This window comes from Phytophthora sojae, assembly GCF_000149755.1.
Source record: "Phytophthora sojae unplaced genomic scaffold PHYSOscaffold_8, whole genome shotgun sequence".
Taxonomy (NCBI): domain Eukaryota; phylum Oomycota; class Peronosporomycetes; order Peronosporales; family Peronosporaceae; genus Phytophthora; species Phytophthora sojae.
The window spans coordinates 2699592-2716058 of NW_009258122.1; the positions used below are offsets into that span (position 1 = coordinate 2699592).

At 55.5% G+C, this 16467-nt stretch overlaps 4 protein-coding genes across 4 annotated transcripts; 2 read left to right on the top strand and 2 right to left on the bottom strand.

Annotated features, from left to right (window-relative positions):
• Positions 1 to 227: 227 nt before the first annotated feature.
• On the bottom strand, positions 228 to 5159 carry PHYSODRAFT_520913 (hypothetical protein; the record flags this gene model as incomplete). Its single annotated transcript, XM_009535626.1, has 18 exons — positions 228 to 384; positions 461 to 615; positions 824 to 937; positions 1006 to 1132; positions 1194 to 1674; positions 1901 to 2008; positions 2092 to 2227; positions 2296 to 2389; positions 2466 to 2530; positions 2927 to 3196; positions 3416 to 3523; positions 3594 to 3708; positions 3781 to 4261; positions 4332 to 4404; positions 4471 to 4583; positions 4667 to 4893; positions 4967 to 5031; positions 5094 to 5159. The coding sequence occupies 18 exons, from the start codon at positions 5157 to 5159 to the stop codon at positions 228 to 230; spliced, it is 2955 nt and encodes a 984-aa protein (XP_009533921.1).
• A 323-nt stretch (positions 5160 to 5482) lies between these two features.
• Positions 5483 to 7717, top strand: PHYSODRAFT_304780 (hypothetical protein; the record flags this gene model as incomplete). Its single annotated transcript, XM_009535627.1, has 8 exons — positions 5483 to 5877; positions 5940 to 6497; positions 6571 to 6775; positions 6851 to 7102; positions 7165 to 7260; positions 7336 to 7413; positions 7500 to 7541; positions 7616 to 7717. 8 exons carry the CDS (start codon positions 5483 to 5485, stop codon positions 7715 to 7717), a joined length of 1728 nt encoding a protein of 575 aa, XP_009533922.1.
• A 131-nt stretch (positions 7718 to 7848) lies between these two features.
• On the top strand, positions 7849 to 11029 carry PHYSODRAFT_253183 (hypothetical protein; the record flags this gene model as incomplete). Its single annotated transcript, XM_009535628.1, has 7 exons — positions 7849 to 8349; positions 8648 to 8860; positions 8946 to 9594; positions 9667 to 9712; positions 9776 to 9940; positions 10015 to 10350; positions 10549 to 11029. The coding sequence occupies 7 exons, from the start codon at positions 7849 to 7851 to the stop codon at positions 11027 to 11029; spliced, it is 2391 nt and encodes a 796-aa protein (XP_009533923.1).
• A 245-nt stretch (positions 11030 to 11274) lies between these two features.
• PHYSODRAFT_287248 (hypothetical protein) lies at positions 11275 to 15399 on the bottom strand. Its single transcript, XM_009535629.1, has one exon. The coding sequence runs from the start codon at positions 12573 to 12575 to the stop codon at positions 11781 to 11783; it is 795 nt and encodes a 264-aa protein (XP_009533924.1). The 5' UTR covers positions 12576 to 15399; the 3' UTR covers positions 11275 to 11780.
• Positions 15400 to 16467: the final 1068 nt, after the last annotated feature.

The window sequence follows — 16467 nt, forward strand, 5'->3', positions numbered from 1 at the left end:
CGAATTGAACAGTGAGTGAGCTGAAGGGCAACGCGTGAAGGACCAACACTCATCAACTTCAACTGGAGTTTCGCTTTAGTGACATTTTTCACTTGGATTTTGTATGGTGTGACGGTGATCATCATTCACAGCGATTAATCGCAACTTCAATGTGCACATATCGTCACGTATTAGTGCGTTGTCCTCTATCCTCGCACCTTTGCGCCGACGTCGCGATTCACGTTCCTCTATGCCTCGTCCTCCTCTTCGTAGAGGAAGTCGAGGTTGACCAGATAGCGCAGCTTGACTTGCTCCTGGCGGTACACGATGAACTCGTTGTAGAGCAGCGATCCGTTGCCATCCGACGGCATGAACTCACCGACGGGGACCACCACGCCGTCGTCCCTGCAGCCCTCATGGTAAAATACGTCAGCAACCAGGACAAGAGTTCCACAACCGAGTACAAGGGAGAGTAACGTACATGGTCTCGTAGTCCTCCTCGGGGGCAGCCATGCGCCCCACGCCGTGGGTGCTGTCGCATCCCTTGGTCTTCTTCAGACTGGTGTACGTCAGGTCTTCCGCTTCCTCGGCCTTGTAGGGAGTTCCCAGAGCCACTTCAGCAAGAATCAAAACGCCCTATGATGGCGTCTATTAGCCTCTTTGTACGATACGAAGTCATCTCACTGGAGTAAATGATGGCACACACCTTCGGGTTCTGGGGTGTTGTCCAGCAGTAGTTGGCTGACTTGGACACCGAGTCAGCAAAGTAGATCTACGTGAGGCAAGCAACAAGTCATCGACAGTAAGCCTCATGAATCCATCCATGACTTCCCACGAAAGAAACACGTACGCCTTTGCCGAACATGTATCCGTTGTTAGGCGCCTCGGGTGGAGCCACACGAAGTCCCTTGGACAGAATACCGACAACGTTCGACAGTCGGGACCCGTGCCACAGCAGCTGTGCGAAACGGCAGTCGTGAGATCACCCGCATAAAGTTGCTTGCAACTAAGCAATATCAAACGAACCTTGTGGTTGTCCACAGACTGGAAAACGTCTTTGATTTTCTCTTCATCCGGCCGAGAAATCTTGAGAATTGACTTGATGCGCAGCTTATACTGCACGTGAGTTGGGGCGTGCGTAGTTTCCACGTATCTGTACCATTCGGTGTTAGTATAACACAAAAACGCCGCAACTTTTTCTCATAACGCCGTACCTTTCAATGATCTTGTACTCTTCGGTCGATTCAGGCAGAGGCTCCATTTTGACATTGAGCAGATTGTACTGCACATCAAGGGAGTTCAACTTCGACTCGTCCGTGCCAGATTTCTTCTTTGCGTTCTTCTTCTTCTCCGCCTGCAACTTTTGCGAGATCTCGATATTCGCCAGTACTTCTAGCAAGTCGATCTTGAGTTTCACCTCGTCCATGGAATCAATCGGGGGCGGCAAGTTTCTTCCGAAGTCATGCGGGATCAGCGTGTAGAAATCGCTCGTGAGGGTCTTCAAGCTGTTCTTTAAGCGACGAATTTGGGCGGCATTCGGGTTTGCCGTTCGCTTCACGCGAGTGGAGCGACGAGTCCCAGCTCGTTTCTGCGCAGGCGCGTCCTTCTTGTCCTCGACAGCCTTATTCAGCTCTTCAATCTCCTTGAGGGCCTCAGAAAGCTGCTGTAGCAAAGTGTATCCCTGGGAAATTTGGGCTTTCGATAGTTTGCCTGGTTGAAAAACATGAGTACATGTAGTGAGAACAAATAGCTTTCACAGGGCCCCATGAAGCCGTCACGAACCTAGAGGTAGCCGCTTCAAGTCAAGGTTCATGTCTGCTACTTCTCGTGCAATCAGGTCGGCATCACAGATAAGCTGAAGACGCAACAGGTCAGGGCGCTTACCGAATTCAGTATTATGTGTCATCGACATACAGGTGACGTACCTTCAAGACATCTTGAACAGTCTCGTGCAAAGCCGACAGCACCTCCTCTTCCTGCTCGACTTCGCTCTCGTCCGCCTCTTCTTCAGGCACTTCATCGTCAAGCTCTACGGTTCATCAAATTCATGCACACACGATGACCAGCAATAAGTCCACATTTTGACACGGGTAAACCAGTTCTGCCACGCACCAACGAGCACGTATTTGCCTTCCACTCTCTCGAAAGGCCCAGTCAGCGGCCACTCGTTGCCGCTCTTGTCCAGGAACTTCTTGGTGAACGAGGCCTGCGCTTTCTCCAGCGACGAGTTGTAGCGCTCCAAAGCTCGCTGCCCAATCACCAAACCTTAAAGTGTCAATACCAATGCTGCATCGTTCCCATTGCAACTTTACACACCTGCGGGTTCTTGGCGCCGACGCGTCCCCACTTGCGGAAGACCATATATCGGTATCCGTCCTGGATCAGCTGCACCATGTAGAACTTGTTGTTCCTGCATCGTCAGCCTCCACTTAGTGATGACTGCAGAGCTATTGCACCATCACCAACCGATCGCTGCGAGCACGCACCCGTATGTCCCGAACGAGATGTTGGTGTAGTTGAGCATGAAGCTCCAGGCGACTCCATTGGCGTCCTGCTCGAGCAGAAAAAAAGCAAGAGTAGTTAGACCCTCCGTATCAGTTATAGTGGATCAGTAGCGCTATGTACCTGGTAAACCACAGCAGAGCTGGCACAGCCGCTGAGCGGGTCCACGCGCTTCGCCGGCGTTGTTGGCGGCATCGCAACTGAGCTCCCGCCAATTTGCATGTCAACTGATGCAACGCTGGTTGGTTGAAATAGATATTGACCAATTAATCGTGAGGATGACTGTAGCCATATCAAAGACATAGCTACATGTTCTCCTACTTGAAGTTGACCTCATAAAGTAATAGCTGCGCGACCTTGACCCGCTGCGTGGTGACAGGCCTCTTGCATGGAGGTGCGCTTCAACTCACCAGGCACAAGCCACGTTTTGGAAGTCCAGAGCCACGAGATAGCGTAGCTGGACTTGTTCGCGACGGTACACGATGAACTCGTTGTACAGCAAGTACTGGTCACCAGCCACGGGCTTCAGCGTACCCGCCGGAACCACGATACCATCCGGTAGAGTCTCGTACTCGTCCTCCGAAGGCGCCATTCGGCCTAGGCCGTGCGTGCTGTCGCACCCGCGCTGGTCCTTCACCATGCTGTAATCCAGGAACTCACCATTCGGCGTTTTGTACGGCTTGCCCAGAGCGACATCAGCAAGCAGAAGCACCGCCTACGGCACAACCGCAAACATAAGCAATATTGTTCAGAACTGCCGGCATCACTTCTTGTTAGCCCTCAGCAAGGCACACATACGGTTGGGTTTCGAGTTGACGCGCAGCAATAGTTCGCCGACTTCGCTAGAGCATCTGCGAAGTAAAGCTAATAGCGTGTGAATGCGAAACGTCACCACCATAAACTGTTTCAATGTACATGTTTGCATGCATATTACCCCTTTGCCGAACTGGTATCCGTTCTTGGGGGCCTCGGGCGGCGCGATTCGCAGTCCTTGAGACAGAATGCCAACAAAGTTCGATAGCCGGGAGCCGTGCCATAGCAACTAGGACATGAAGCCACGTCTAAGTCAGAACTTCATACATCATTCCCGGAAGATCCCAAGAGATACGCACCTTGTGGTTGTCCAGCGATCCCAGGACGCCCTTGTGGCTCTCTTCGTCGGGACGGGCGATCTTGAGAACCGTGTTTATATTGAGTTTGCTTCCACCGTTCGTCTTCGTGATAAACCTAAGTCAGCAAACCGAAAAAGTTGTTAGTCAACAAATGCACACCACCAACCGTGACAGATTTACAGCATACTTTTCAATGATCTTGTACTCCTTGCCGCTCTTGTCCAGAGGTTCCATGTTCGTGGTCAGCATGTCATAGTGAAGATCGAGCGGGTGAATAGCTGGACCTTTTGGCTTCTCAGCTTCCTGCTTCTGCAGCATCTGCGAGATTTCCAGGTTCGACAGCACCTCCAGCAGCTCAAGTTTTACCTTGAGGTCCGTCATATTGGCGATGACTGGCGGCAGGGAACGACCAAAGTCGTGCGGAATTAGCGAGTAGAATTCACTCGATAGCGACTTGAGATCGTCACGACAGCTTGCTGCGCTTTTAGTTGCCGCTGCAGCTGGGCCCTTTGCCTTCGCCTTTGCCTTTCGTCTGCTTTTCGCGCCGGCTTTCGTCGTCTTTGGCGGTGGAGCAGGTGTCTTCGTGAGCTCTTCCAATTCCTCCAGGGTGGTCGAGATGCGCTGTAGAATATCGTATCCCTGCGAAATCTGCGCCTTCGACAGCTTGCCTGCAAAATACTTCATCAGTCCTCAGCAGAGACCCAAACACGGGTTCATGGACCTTTGGCTACCACTTACCAAGTGGAAAGCGATTCAAGTCTACATTCAAGCTGACCATCTCTCGCATCACCACCTCTGGGTCGCAGATAAGCTGCCACAAAAGGATAATTGCCATTAGAGTTAAAGGCGGCGGCTAAGAACTGAAAAGCATTCTCACCTGGATGATGTACTGCACCTCCTCCGGGAGCTTGGAGACCACTTCCTCCTCTTTATCTCCCACCTTCTGCGCAGCATCGGCACTAGCTGCTTCTGGCTCGCCGTCATCCAGCTCTACAATGTAGCATTGTCACATCACATCACGTCGGTCAACCGTCGGTAGCTAGCCCGCCATTTTGAGACGCCTAGAAGCTCACCGACGAGGAAGTATTTGCCTTTCTTGCGCACAAAGGGCTCCGCGAGCGGCCACTTGTTGCCGCTCTTAGCCCGGAAGACCTTCTGGAAGGCCTTCTCGGCCGCCTCCACGGAGCTGTAGTACTCCGTCTTGGACTGCGGGGTCTTGGCGCCCACGCGGCCCCACTTGCGGAAGACCACGAAGCGCGCGCGATCCACGATGAGCTGCCCCATGTAGAACTTGTTGTTGCTGTCGATGGGCACACACACACACACGTGAGTCTCCACACTGTATAGCGCACTACAAGGCCGTCGTCTCTTACCCGTAGGTGCCGTAGGATATGTCCGTCAGATTGAGCATGAAGCTCCAACGCACGCCGTCCGCGTCCTGCCAGGTCAAGAGACGTCAGTACACACACCTCTGCCTGCTATGCTAGCACTGAGACGTACGCGGTAGAGCTCGGCGTTGCCGCTGCAGTGGCTCTGCGGGTCGACGATCGTGGTAGTTGACGCCATGGCGGCACCAGTGCGGATTGAAGAATGGCGCAAGGAAAGTTCGATACCGAGGGACCATCACTCTTCAAAGTGACCGAAATCACTCGCGGTTTGTATGCCGCGACTTCAACGACTGCAACTTTTTGCGGGAGTCACAATCCATCATGTGCGGGTTGTTGGTCAGAGTGGTGAAGACATCCATTGACCCACTACTGAATCACAGACCGAAGAAGGCTAATTCCAAGCTTGATGGCGGCCTGTAGTGCCCTACTATTTATACTTGGTGGCTTGCCTCGGCCCAAGAGCCCCGCGTTGATACGCGCGCATCACTCGTCGAAGAAGACATGGCGTGGGTGAACCGCACGACGCGAGACAATTGTCCCGGCGGCCTGCAAGTGAAAGCGAGCACGTCTGCGAGCCTCGGGCCCGGATGCTACGAAACGTCCCCGACTCGCAAGCTGCGGCCGAATGCCACGGGCTTCGGCTCCGGGGAGAAGCTCGTGCGCGGCGCCAATGCTGGCTCCACCAAAGGTCTGACGATGATCACACCGGGCCCTGGGTCGTACGCTACGAACAACCAAACGAGCTGGGATTCCCCCACGAACAGCAAGGCGCCCGCCACGTCGATCTTCCAGTCCAAGTCTCAGCGACTCGGTGAGGTCAAACTACGTCGCGGCTTCAGCACCCCGGGGCCGGGAGCGTACTCTAAGGAAGACCCGTTCGCGCAGAAGTCAAAGGGGTAAGTCGTGGCTTCGTTGCCATTGCGTTGTATGAGCTGCTGACATTATTATCGATTGACAGACACACGAGCCTCGGCAACCCGCTCGTGAGGACTCCTCCATCCAACAACAAGATCAGGTGGACACGACTCCCCACCGCTCCGTCGATCCCAACTGTATCACAAAGTTTCGGCTACGAGCAGGGGGCTTACGGCAAATTAGTTCGCCACGAGCCCGCAAAAGTCGGCCACACTGGTTGTGGGAACGATACACTGGGGCCAGGCGAGTACGAGCCGATGAGGGGCATAAAGAACATGAACAAGACCCGCACGACCGACTTCTCGAAGGGAAAAGTGACACGATTCATCGAAAATGAAGTGCGATCCAAAGCAGAGGTCCCTGGCCCAGGCGAATACAAAAACACCGGAGATACCACCGTACCGAAAGATCCTGCGCGGGTGAATGCGGTGTTCAAGTCCGCTTTGACGCGGGAGCAGGCTGCCCCGATCGCAGTGACCAAAAATGTTCCAGGGCCAGGGGCCTACCACCCAAACCAAACGCACGGGTTTCCGACCGAGACGAAACCTGAGCATCTCCAATTTTTCGGTAGCACGTCCAATCGATTCGAGGGCTCCCAACGGTAAGCATGTTTGCCTCGTTCAAAACTAGATTGTCGTTGTCTACTAACCTGTCGTGGATAAACTCTTGTCTAGTGATACATTCGTTCCTGGCCCCGGCGCGTACTATTACCCGCCATCAGGCAACACCCAGCAGCCACGCTCAGTTCCTACCAGGAAAAAGGCGCCGTTCAGCTCCAAGAAGGAGCGTTTCGAAGAGCCTAAAGACCGAGATCAGTGCCTCGCGGCCCCAGGTTCTTATGAAGTCCCATCAGCAGTATCAGAAGTACTGAACAAAGTGGTAAGCACTGGTTATCCAACGACGGTGTCGTCACGCTCACTTTAACGACGCGCATCTGTTTGTGTCGTCACGCAGACAAGTCGAGTAACCAACTTTGGCAGCACTACAAGACGCTTCGACACTATTTCATCGGGCGGTCAATACGGTCGTGAAAGTCTTGAGTCTCAGCTAGAGCGTGATATGAAAGTCCAAGAACCCGAGCGACGGCAACAAGGCCAAACTTCCAAGAAACGGCAACAGCCCAAGGCTTCGTCGATGTTCGCGTCGTCAACAAGTCGTCCGCACCAGATTCAAAAGGCTACGGGGCCGTCACCAGGCGACTATGAGGTTGGTGACGATACATTTTCACTTTGAGCTATTGTATCTGATGTCGGCTTGTATGTTTTCAGATCCAACGCTCGTGGAATGCGTCGGGAGCACAAGGCGCGTTCAAGTCCGGCATCGACCGAATGAAGGACAAACCGAGTCCAACCGTGTTCGTTCCGGTACGTCAAATTTACACTGAGTGGCATCACAGATATAACTTTGTTCATTCCATTGTATTCACTGCTGCTAATCAGGGGCCGGGGTCGTATTCGACGCAGCGGTTGGAGCAGAAGCCGCTGCACAAGGCGCGACCAAATGTGTTCTACGCTGCGGTGCGTAACGCCACGATTGTACGCTTCCCCATCCATGCTCGTCTTGGACTCATACGGTAGTCTTCTTCTCTGTTTGGGGCTTCCAGGAACCTCGCTTCAAGGACGAGCGACCGAAGGCGCCAGTGCTGGTAGGTCTGGCTGGCTCGACAATCGATTATTTCAGTATCATAGTAACGACTAACCACTGCACTTGCACTCACAGGGTCCTGGTCAATACAACACGGAGACAGTCGAGTCGGACTGGAACCGCCCCACCCACAACATCTCGATCGCCACGGAGATGGAGCTGGCCATGATGCAATAGCAATAAAAAGTGTAGCCATCGCAGTTCTAACAAACTTTTTTTTTTCGAAACGGAAATCCATATGCTCTCGACTAAGTCCGACTTTAGACTTCAGCGCTTGGACCTCCAGAGGCGAAAGAAGGGGAAGCTCGATGGGGGACAATGCGCGCGCTCGAGCGTCGTCTTCGGGCGGCAAGGCGCAGGCCGCGGCCGCCCCGCCCGCCGACCAGCGCACACCGGTAGATGCGCCTGCGTCTTGCGCGTCGACGGAGGCGCGCACCGACTTCAACGAGTCTCTACAAGCGTCAGAAGAGGCCGCGACCGCCGACGCGTCCGACTCCGCGGCGCTGCAGCGACCACCGCGGCCTGACAAGGCGCGCAAGCCGTCGGCCACTCCGCCCACTAGCAGCGCGGCCAAGCGGCGCAAGAACGGCGGCAACACGCCGCTGCAGACGCCGCCCGAGGTGCCTGCGCCGGAGCCCGAGCGGCCGCTGCTGTCCGAGTCGCAGTGGGAGCGGGAGATCGCGGGCTTCGGCACGGTGCTCAACGACGTGCTGCACTGCGTGACCAACCGCGACCTCGTGACCAAGACGGCCGAGTACATGGCCACGTTCCCGCAGCACGCGCTGCGCTTCCAGATCAAGATGAAGCAGGTACCAACCAATATCAGACTAAAACCACGCCGCTTTCCGTTAAAACGCCGCCGCCACTACGCTAAAAAGCCGCTACTCCAAGACCCACCACTATCACCACGTAAAGTGGAGTGTATATTATTTATTTTATTTATTCATTCATTACTTGCTGAGGCTGGCTGGCTGACTGTGCAGTGGTGGCGGCGCGCCTAATAGAAAGACCTCAGTAGTCGAGTCCTGCCTGCGTTCCCTTGTGTTGCCTGAGCGTATTGAACAAAACTTACTAACGTCAATTGTCTGTCTGTTGTCCTGCCTGCAGCGAGCGTACGCGGAGGGAGCGCGCGGGTTCCAGGCCAAGTTGATGCTGTTCTACGTGCTGCACGAGTTCCTCAAGTCCTTCGAGGGGGAGCGACTTCAGCAGGTGCAGCGCGAGTGGTTCCAGACCGTGGACGAAGTGCTCAATGCCTGCGCGCGGGAGATTCGCTACGGCGACAAGCGCAACTCCGAGGAGAACCGGAAGCGCGTGTTCAAGGTGCTGTGATGGATATTTGCTTGACTTGTGAAGATGACGGTCTTGACCCTGACTATTACTCATTGGATACCTTTGCTCAATGTAGACCCTTGCTCGTTGGGAAGAACTGAAGCTATATCCGAGGAAGATCAAGGCCTGGAAGGGCCTCGTCATGGGAGAGTGCAAACCTCGTAGAGCCCCGGTACCGTTGCCACGCGGCGAGACGGAACGACAAGCTGAAGCTCCTGACCAGCTTCAACAGTTCCAGTTACCGCCGCCTAGCACGCCTCAGCTGCAGCTGGACCGATCCAACTGCCCACTGGTTTTCGAACGCCGGAACTTTGACAGCAAACCAGAGGAAAAGCAGCACTGGCGCTACACGGCGATCGCCTTCATCGACATCTTGTCGCGGTGTCTCGGTTTGAGCAGCGATATCGCGCTCACGGCGTGCATCTTCTTCCATCGCGTGTTTGACCGCGGTATTTACGCGCGGGAGCGGTACAAGTTCGCAGCAGCCTGCCTCTTTCTGTCGGCGAAGGCGTCCAGCAAGCGCATGAAACTCTTGCGCATGGTGCGCGTTATGTACGACATCTTGGAGGCACCACTGTTTGCTGGTGACGAGGAGTTGCTCGAGATCGAGCGCCTGCAACTGCTGTATTACGAGATGGAGGTCTTGCAAGGCATTAACTTCGAGCTCACCACGGAGATGCCTTTCTATTACTTGCGTCGCGTGCTGGAAAAGATGCCGGAAAAGTGTGCGTACTTGCAAATACTGCACGGTAGGTGAAGGTATACTGACGAGATGTTCGTGTTGTCTGTGTCTCCAGTTCGTGACGCCATCAACGACGACGCGCAGACTGTCCTCGAAGAATTGTACGTCGCTGAAGCATTCTTGCAGCTTGCAGTGGTATTTAACATGCTATGCATGATATGCAGGTTCTTTCTGCCAGTGTGCGTGGATATCTCTCCGCAGCTACTCGGAGAAGCAGCTGCCTACATTGCAACTTGGAATAAGGGCAAAGATTTCAAGTTTAAGTGGTGCAGCCCCAGTCCTGAGGGCAAAGTCTTCAACGAGCGAACAGCGAGTACGGATCCATATAGGTACACACCAAGTCAAGCCCTTGCTAACACGTGCTTCCGTGTGATTTTGCAGAGGACGCGCTCCGAAGTTACAGATCGCTACAGCGCTGGAAAAAAAGCCAACAAGCGGAATTTGACGCCTTGGCTAAGCCATCAAGCTCATTTGAAGGTGATGAGGCGGCTAAGCTAAAGGAGGCTTTCAAGCCGCAGGTTGGCGGTCTCCGTCTGGATCCGTCGGGTATTCGGAACGAAGCTGAATTCACGAAGAAGACGGAAGAGGACTCCAAGGAGTGGGCTAAAACTGCTAAAACCAGCGGTGGTGGCTATCGATCAAATGGACAAAAATCCTCTCGGCGCGACGACCGAAGCTCTGCTTCTACTTCGTCACGAAGGTTCCGAGATGACGAACCGCGGATTAAGCAGGAGATCCGGTATCAAGGCAGTGACCAAGACAACGACTATCGCTACTCTGAGGACCGGGGTCGGGGCCGTGATCGATACCGGGAAAAAAGTCGGAGCCGTAGCCGAAGCCGCGAACGAGACGACAGTCGGACGCGTGGAGATCGTCGCGATCGAGACAGATACGATTACGATGACGACGACTACGATGACCGGTACCGTGAAAGCAGGCGGGATGTCAGGTACAGTTCTCGCGACAAATACTCGAGCTACGACAGAGATGACCGCGGCTACGACAAGGACGACCGGGGCTACGACCGACGCGACAGCCGAGACCTGGACTACAGGCGCGATCCCTCGTATTTCGACCGTCGTGAGCGCAAATCTGGTGGAAATGGTCATCGTGATCGAGACAGCCGCAGCAATAGCCGCAGCAGGAGCCGGTCTCGCAGCTCACGGCCGTCCTCAAGGAGCAGCAGAAAGCGCAAACGAAACTACAGCAGCCGAGGCCGCTCGGACAGCCGCAGCCGCAGCTCTAGCCGAAGTCATAGCCGAGATCGCAGCCAGCACTACTACCGAAGCGAAGACCCCTCCCCGTCGACGTCGTCAAGAAGCGCGCGGACGAGCAAAGGAAGCAAGTACGACTCGGGTCGCTCTGGCCGGAGGGATGCAGAGCGCCCGCGCGTCAAGCAAGAACGCAGCGCGGCCTAGTGCGCTCTGTGGCATTTGTGGTGGGTGAGCTGATACTGCTAGGTGGCGTAGCTTCGTTGAGTAAAACCTTCCGTACTGACTCGTATATCTAAACTATCCATGTCATGTGATGTGTGGACTGCAGACTCGCTGGCTCATGCGTCGAAAGCACGCAGCCAAGGCGCGTGTTTTCAAGAGAGGAGCTGATAGCTGAGCCTATGGACGTCCAAGCTCGCCTTCCTGCTGCTGCGAAACCTGTAAACAGCACAAGCACAACGACAGTAACAACGAGAGCTCCTGATTGCAGCTGGTAGGCAGAGTGGGCGATACATTTTGCATGGATTGCTTTGATAAGAGGGAGGCGACCTCGCCCCTTGTTTTTGCATTGCGTTTGGCGTTCGTGCGCGTCTTGTAGTCGAACACTGGGCTCACATTGGTGTCTGTGTGTTCGTTGTTGGCTTGCAGATTCTGCGAGTCGGCATCGGAGCGAGCAAGCGAGTGAACACGTGGACGAGTACAACTGGGAAGTGAAGCAGTAAGACGATGAAGAAGCGAGCGCGAGTACGATAGACGGTGTGAAAAGTGCCAGCAAAGGTAAAATGTGGCAAAACGAATTGAATAGTTGTCTGACGACTGCTTCAATGAGGGCAGAAGACCCTGATGCACATCAAATATGGAGCGCTAGCACTGACTTAGGCTGCGCCGCTTGTGTGGATGTGTGGATATGGATGGAACGGCAGCTCAACGGATGCTGATGCTGGCCCCGTCCTGCTCAGTGCCGGTAGTACGAGTCGTCGGTGGAGCTCCAGTCCGAGGAGCTCCAGTCGCCGCTGGTCTGCTTGCCGACGGCGCACGCGATGCGAGGGGTGGCCTTGCCGCAGACGGCGTGGAGGATGATGTTCCACTCGGGCGTGTTCTCCTCCGGCAGCGGGTAGTTGAGGTCGTACCACTCGCCCGTGACCTTGCTGTCGCCGTCCAGCGTGAAGTCGCCGACCTTGCCGGCCAGGTCGCCCTTCTCGCAGACCAGCGGGTCCTTGGCGTAGTCGTCCGGGTTGCAGTTGTACTCTGGGGTCTTGAGCAGGCAGTCGTCCGTGCCCACGAACTCCGAGTTGGGGCCGCACGCCTTGAGCGGGTCGTAGTGGTTGCCCGTGAGCGCCAGCCCGCACTGCTTGAAGGACTCGGAGTCGCCCTCGTGGGGCCACTTGACGTGGATGTGCCACTTGTACGCGCTCACGTCCTCGGTGCAGTTGCCGTCGGCCGCCTGGATCTCGCTCTGGTCCACGCCGCTGAAGTCCAGGTCGGCCGAGATCCACACGAACGTGGAGAAGGGGCCGGCGTACTGCACGTTGATGGAGCCGCTCACGCCCGCCGCCGTCTCGGGGTCGAACGTGTACGTGTAGGCCGGCAGCGCGCTGAAGTCGCCGTCGGCGTATTCGTCGTCGTCATAGTAGCTGCTGCCCTCGTCGTCCTCGTAGCTGTCGTAGCTGTCGGAGTAGTCGTCGTCGGCTTGGGCGGAGACCGCAAGGGTCGCGAGCGCGCAGAGGGCGAGGATCTTGGAGCTCAGCATGTTTTGGATTAAGGGGTCGCTTGGAAGAGGTGTCGGCGGGACTTGGCGAGTTGCGGAGTGAGTGAGTGAGCGAGTGAGTGGGCTGATGGCTGTGAGCGTGGACGCTCAAGGGTCGGATCGGGGTAAGACAGTTGACTTCGTCATTTTCGCCGTTCGTCTGGGTTATCCCATGGATGTGAATCAGGTGCAACCAGTTGAAGTGACTTCGAGACCCACACAAAGCGAACCTGAGTGAGTCAAATGGCGTGGATTCTCGGCTGTGACGGGCTCACCCTGTCTTCGTCAAGCTCAGCAGTCAAGAGGCTAGCGAACCCAAACAACCGTGATTACACTTCGCTTCAATCATGGCTTCGCTTGCGAGCCTTGCCTACTTCACTGACAGCGTCAGGAGAAGGACAAAATCCAGGAGAGCGCTGTCGCTAGAAGGCGTTGCGAGCTTCCATCCTTGCGAACTTCCACATGAGGTGATTGGGTTGGAGAAGATCACTGCCCTCAGCTACATGTCGACGATGCTGAGATCGGATGCCTGTCAGCAGGAAAAGAGTTCGACCTAAAACCAAATTTCATCGCTCGCACCTTGAAGTTGCTAATGTCCACATTGTCACTGTTGAAGACACACCTAGCGTCCTCCAAAAGTGTGTACTCAAGCAAACAGTGAATCACCAAGCAGGAAACATTCAATTAACTAACGGTTCGTGTAAATGTATATAGAGAGAACTTCATGGCAGCACAGCTTGCCGATTCAAATGCACCGAGTGATACCCCGTGGCTGCAACTGGTACAGCTCAGTGCCGGTAGTACGAGCCCGAGGGGGGGCCCCAGCTCCAGTCCGAGTCCACCGCTTTGCCAACAGCGCAGGCGATACGGGGAGCGACCTTGCCGCACACGGCGTGGAGGATGATGTTCCACTCGGGCGTGTTCTCCTCCGGCTGGGGGTAGTTGGGGTCGAACCACGTGCCGCTCACCTGCTTGTTGCCGTCCAGCTCGAAGAGCCCGAGCTTGCCAGCCAGATCGCCCTTCTCGCAGACGAGAGGGTTCTTGGCGTAGTCGTCCGGGTTGCAGTTGTACTGGGGCGACTTGAGCTGGCACTCGGACGTCTCAGCGAACTCGGAGTCGGGACTGCACGCCTTCAGCGGGTCGTAGTGGTTGCCGGTAATCGGGAGCGCGCACTGCTCGAAGGACTCGGAGTCGTAGTCGTTCGGCCACTTGACGTGGATGTGCCACTTGTACTGAGTCACTTCCTCCGTGCAGTTGCCGTTGAAGGCCTGGATATCGCTCTGGTCCACGTCGCTGAAGTCGAGGTCGGCACTGATCGCCGCGAAGCTGGAGAAAGGGCCGGCGTACTGCACCTTGATGGTCCCGCTCACGCCAGCCGAGTACTCGGGGTCGAACGTGTAGGCGAAAGCTGGCAGCGCAGTGTTGTCACCGTCGGAGTAGCTGCTGCCCTCCGCGTAAGTGTCGGAGGTGTAGTCGTCGGCTTGGGCTCCGACTGTCAGAGCCGCGAACGCGCAGACAGCGAGGGTCTTGGAGCTCAACATCTTTTGAGGTTCTTGGAGGTGTTGGAAAGTAGTTGGTAAATTTAGGAGTGAGCTGTTGTTCGCACTGAGCAGCGCTCTCGGGGGTACCAATGACGCCTGGGTTGAGCAAGGCATTTTCGCGTTTGACCCCATAGGTATCCAATGGATGTGAATCAGCGCAAGCGGTTGAAGTGATTCCGACCAAACAAAGCGAACCTGTTGCGTTAAGCCAAGCGGATTTTCGGCTGCGACGGTATCATCAAGTGACGTTGTCTTCGCCGAGTGAAGCTACTTTTCATCTCAAACCCCATACAACCATGATTACCCTGCTCCGATCCCACTACGCTTCAATCATGGCTTCGCAACCGAAGGTGGCCTTCCAGTCGGTCTCCACTAGCAGTGTACCCATCCGCTGGCAGAAGAACTTGTCGAGTTTCGTGTACCCCTTATCGATCTCGTCAAGGAAGGCCTGAGTCTGCTGGGCCTTGTCGACAACACTCTCCTGGAACACAGGGATCGTCTCACACGAGACCTCCACAACCGTCGAAGTCGACTGCTGTCCAGGCCCCTCTCTAGGGGCTCGCCGAAGCTTGATACAGCCATTCTTGTGGAGCTGGAGGCCGTGGAATTGCATGCCGTTGATCTCTTTAATGTTCCCGATACTGGACCACGCGAGTGTGACGCTGCCATCCTCATCCACGTATCTGCAGGAGGTCATTGTGCAGCCTACCGTAGATGTGAAGCCCTCAAAATCAGCTCGGAGTTTGAAAGAACGCACGATTGTACCTGTCTGCACCCCGCAACTCGTCAGTTCAAGTTGTTATCCTGGTCGATTCATCCTATGAAGACTTACCGACATATCGGATTCGTCGTGTCGAACGACCTGAACAACATGATCCGACTCGTAGCCGGACCCGAAGAACCGCCAGTACGCTTCCGATACGACCTCCAGCCCGAACGGCAACACTGTCCCGCGGTGCAGCCCCATCTTGAAGCCGGCCTCGATACTCGCGTCCCATCTGATCAGTTCCGGACCCATAGATAAGCCCGAGCCAAAGTACAACGTCCTACTCGGACGCTGCTGGCTTTGACTCTGCATCTGCAGCCGCAGCCGCGCGACGATGGACAATTGGTCCGCGTAAATGTCCTCTGCTGGGTCCTTCTCGCAGTCCCAGTAGCGATGCCGCTGCTGCAATTTAGCCCCAACTCGTTCCGCCACCTCTTGCTGCAAGGCACACAAAGACACAATTTCATCAGTCGCAGGTCACAAAATGGTCCTGTCGCGCGCTCGTTTTGACCTGATGCTCTTCCCATTTCCGCAGCAGCTTCTGCATCTCCTCTGACAGTCCGAGCAGCTCCTCGTGTTTTTGCTTCAGTTGCTGCTGCTGCTGCTCCACGCGCAGCCGCTCCTTGAGCTGGCGCTCTGCAATCCCGTTCCAGACCGAATTTTGGTCCGCTCCCGACCCTTTTTCGACCAAATTCTGCACCGACCGCGGCGACTGCAGCTCGCGTTTGACGGTAGCAGCCACGGGCGACGCGTTCTGCAGCTTGAGCCGCTTGAGCTTGAGCTCCAGCTCGCGTACCTGGTGCCGAAAGTAGGGCAGCTCAATCTGCATACGGCGCACGCGCTTCCGGCCGCGGGTTTTAGTCTCGCCTGCACTTGTGCTCGCCCCCGCACCACTGGGGCTGCAGTGTGGCTGCGCGTCGACAGAGCGGGCGTCCAGGCCGTTGACGAGCGAGCTGGCCAGCGCCGCCCACGCCTCCGACGTCCGAGTCGCGTCCTGCATGGAGGGAGTCAGTTTGTGATCGGAATATGATGCGTTTGGACCATTTTCGACTAAAAGGAGTCACAATTGGGACTAAAATTCGATGCGATGACATGCCAGCTGCTGCAGTGTGCAATGCAGCGAGCTGAGCATGGCAGCAGCAACTGGCCCAAGCAGCCTTCCTGCGTCCACCGCTGACGGCCCGGATGGAACCTGTAGCGGCAGCTGCTTGCACCATAACGGGCCAGCAGGTCTGTTGCATTGCCAACGAACTTTGCAGCTCCGAACTTGTAGATAGGTATGTAGCTACCCTTGGCAAGCACGACCATGACCAAGACAAAGTGTGCTACAGAAGCATGCATGGAGATAGGTAGACCCGCCAATTCCTTGCCGTGCATTGGCTTCCCTCCATAATAATGGTAAGAGTTCCAGCACTACCGGCAGCCAGCCTACCCTTTGCTTCGGCGGGAAAAGGGGTACAGTATCGTCTTCGCCGTGATTGGTGGATTCAAGAGTGCAACCTGCCTCTGATTGGTCCATAATCTATTCCCTCTTTTCCCGCGTCTTTTTCGCCGCATTTTGGCGCCACATTTTTCAAAGCGCGCCAGT

Coding starts and splice junctions, on each gene's coding strand:
- PHYSODRAFT_287248 (XM_009535629.1), bottom strand. CDS start 12,575: ATGCTGAGCTCCAAGATCCTCGCCCTCTGCGCGCTCGCGACCCTTGCG.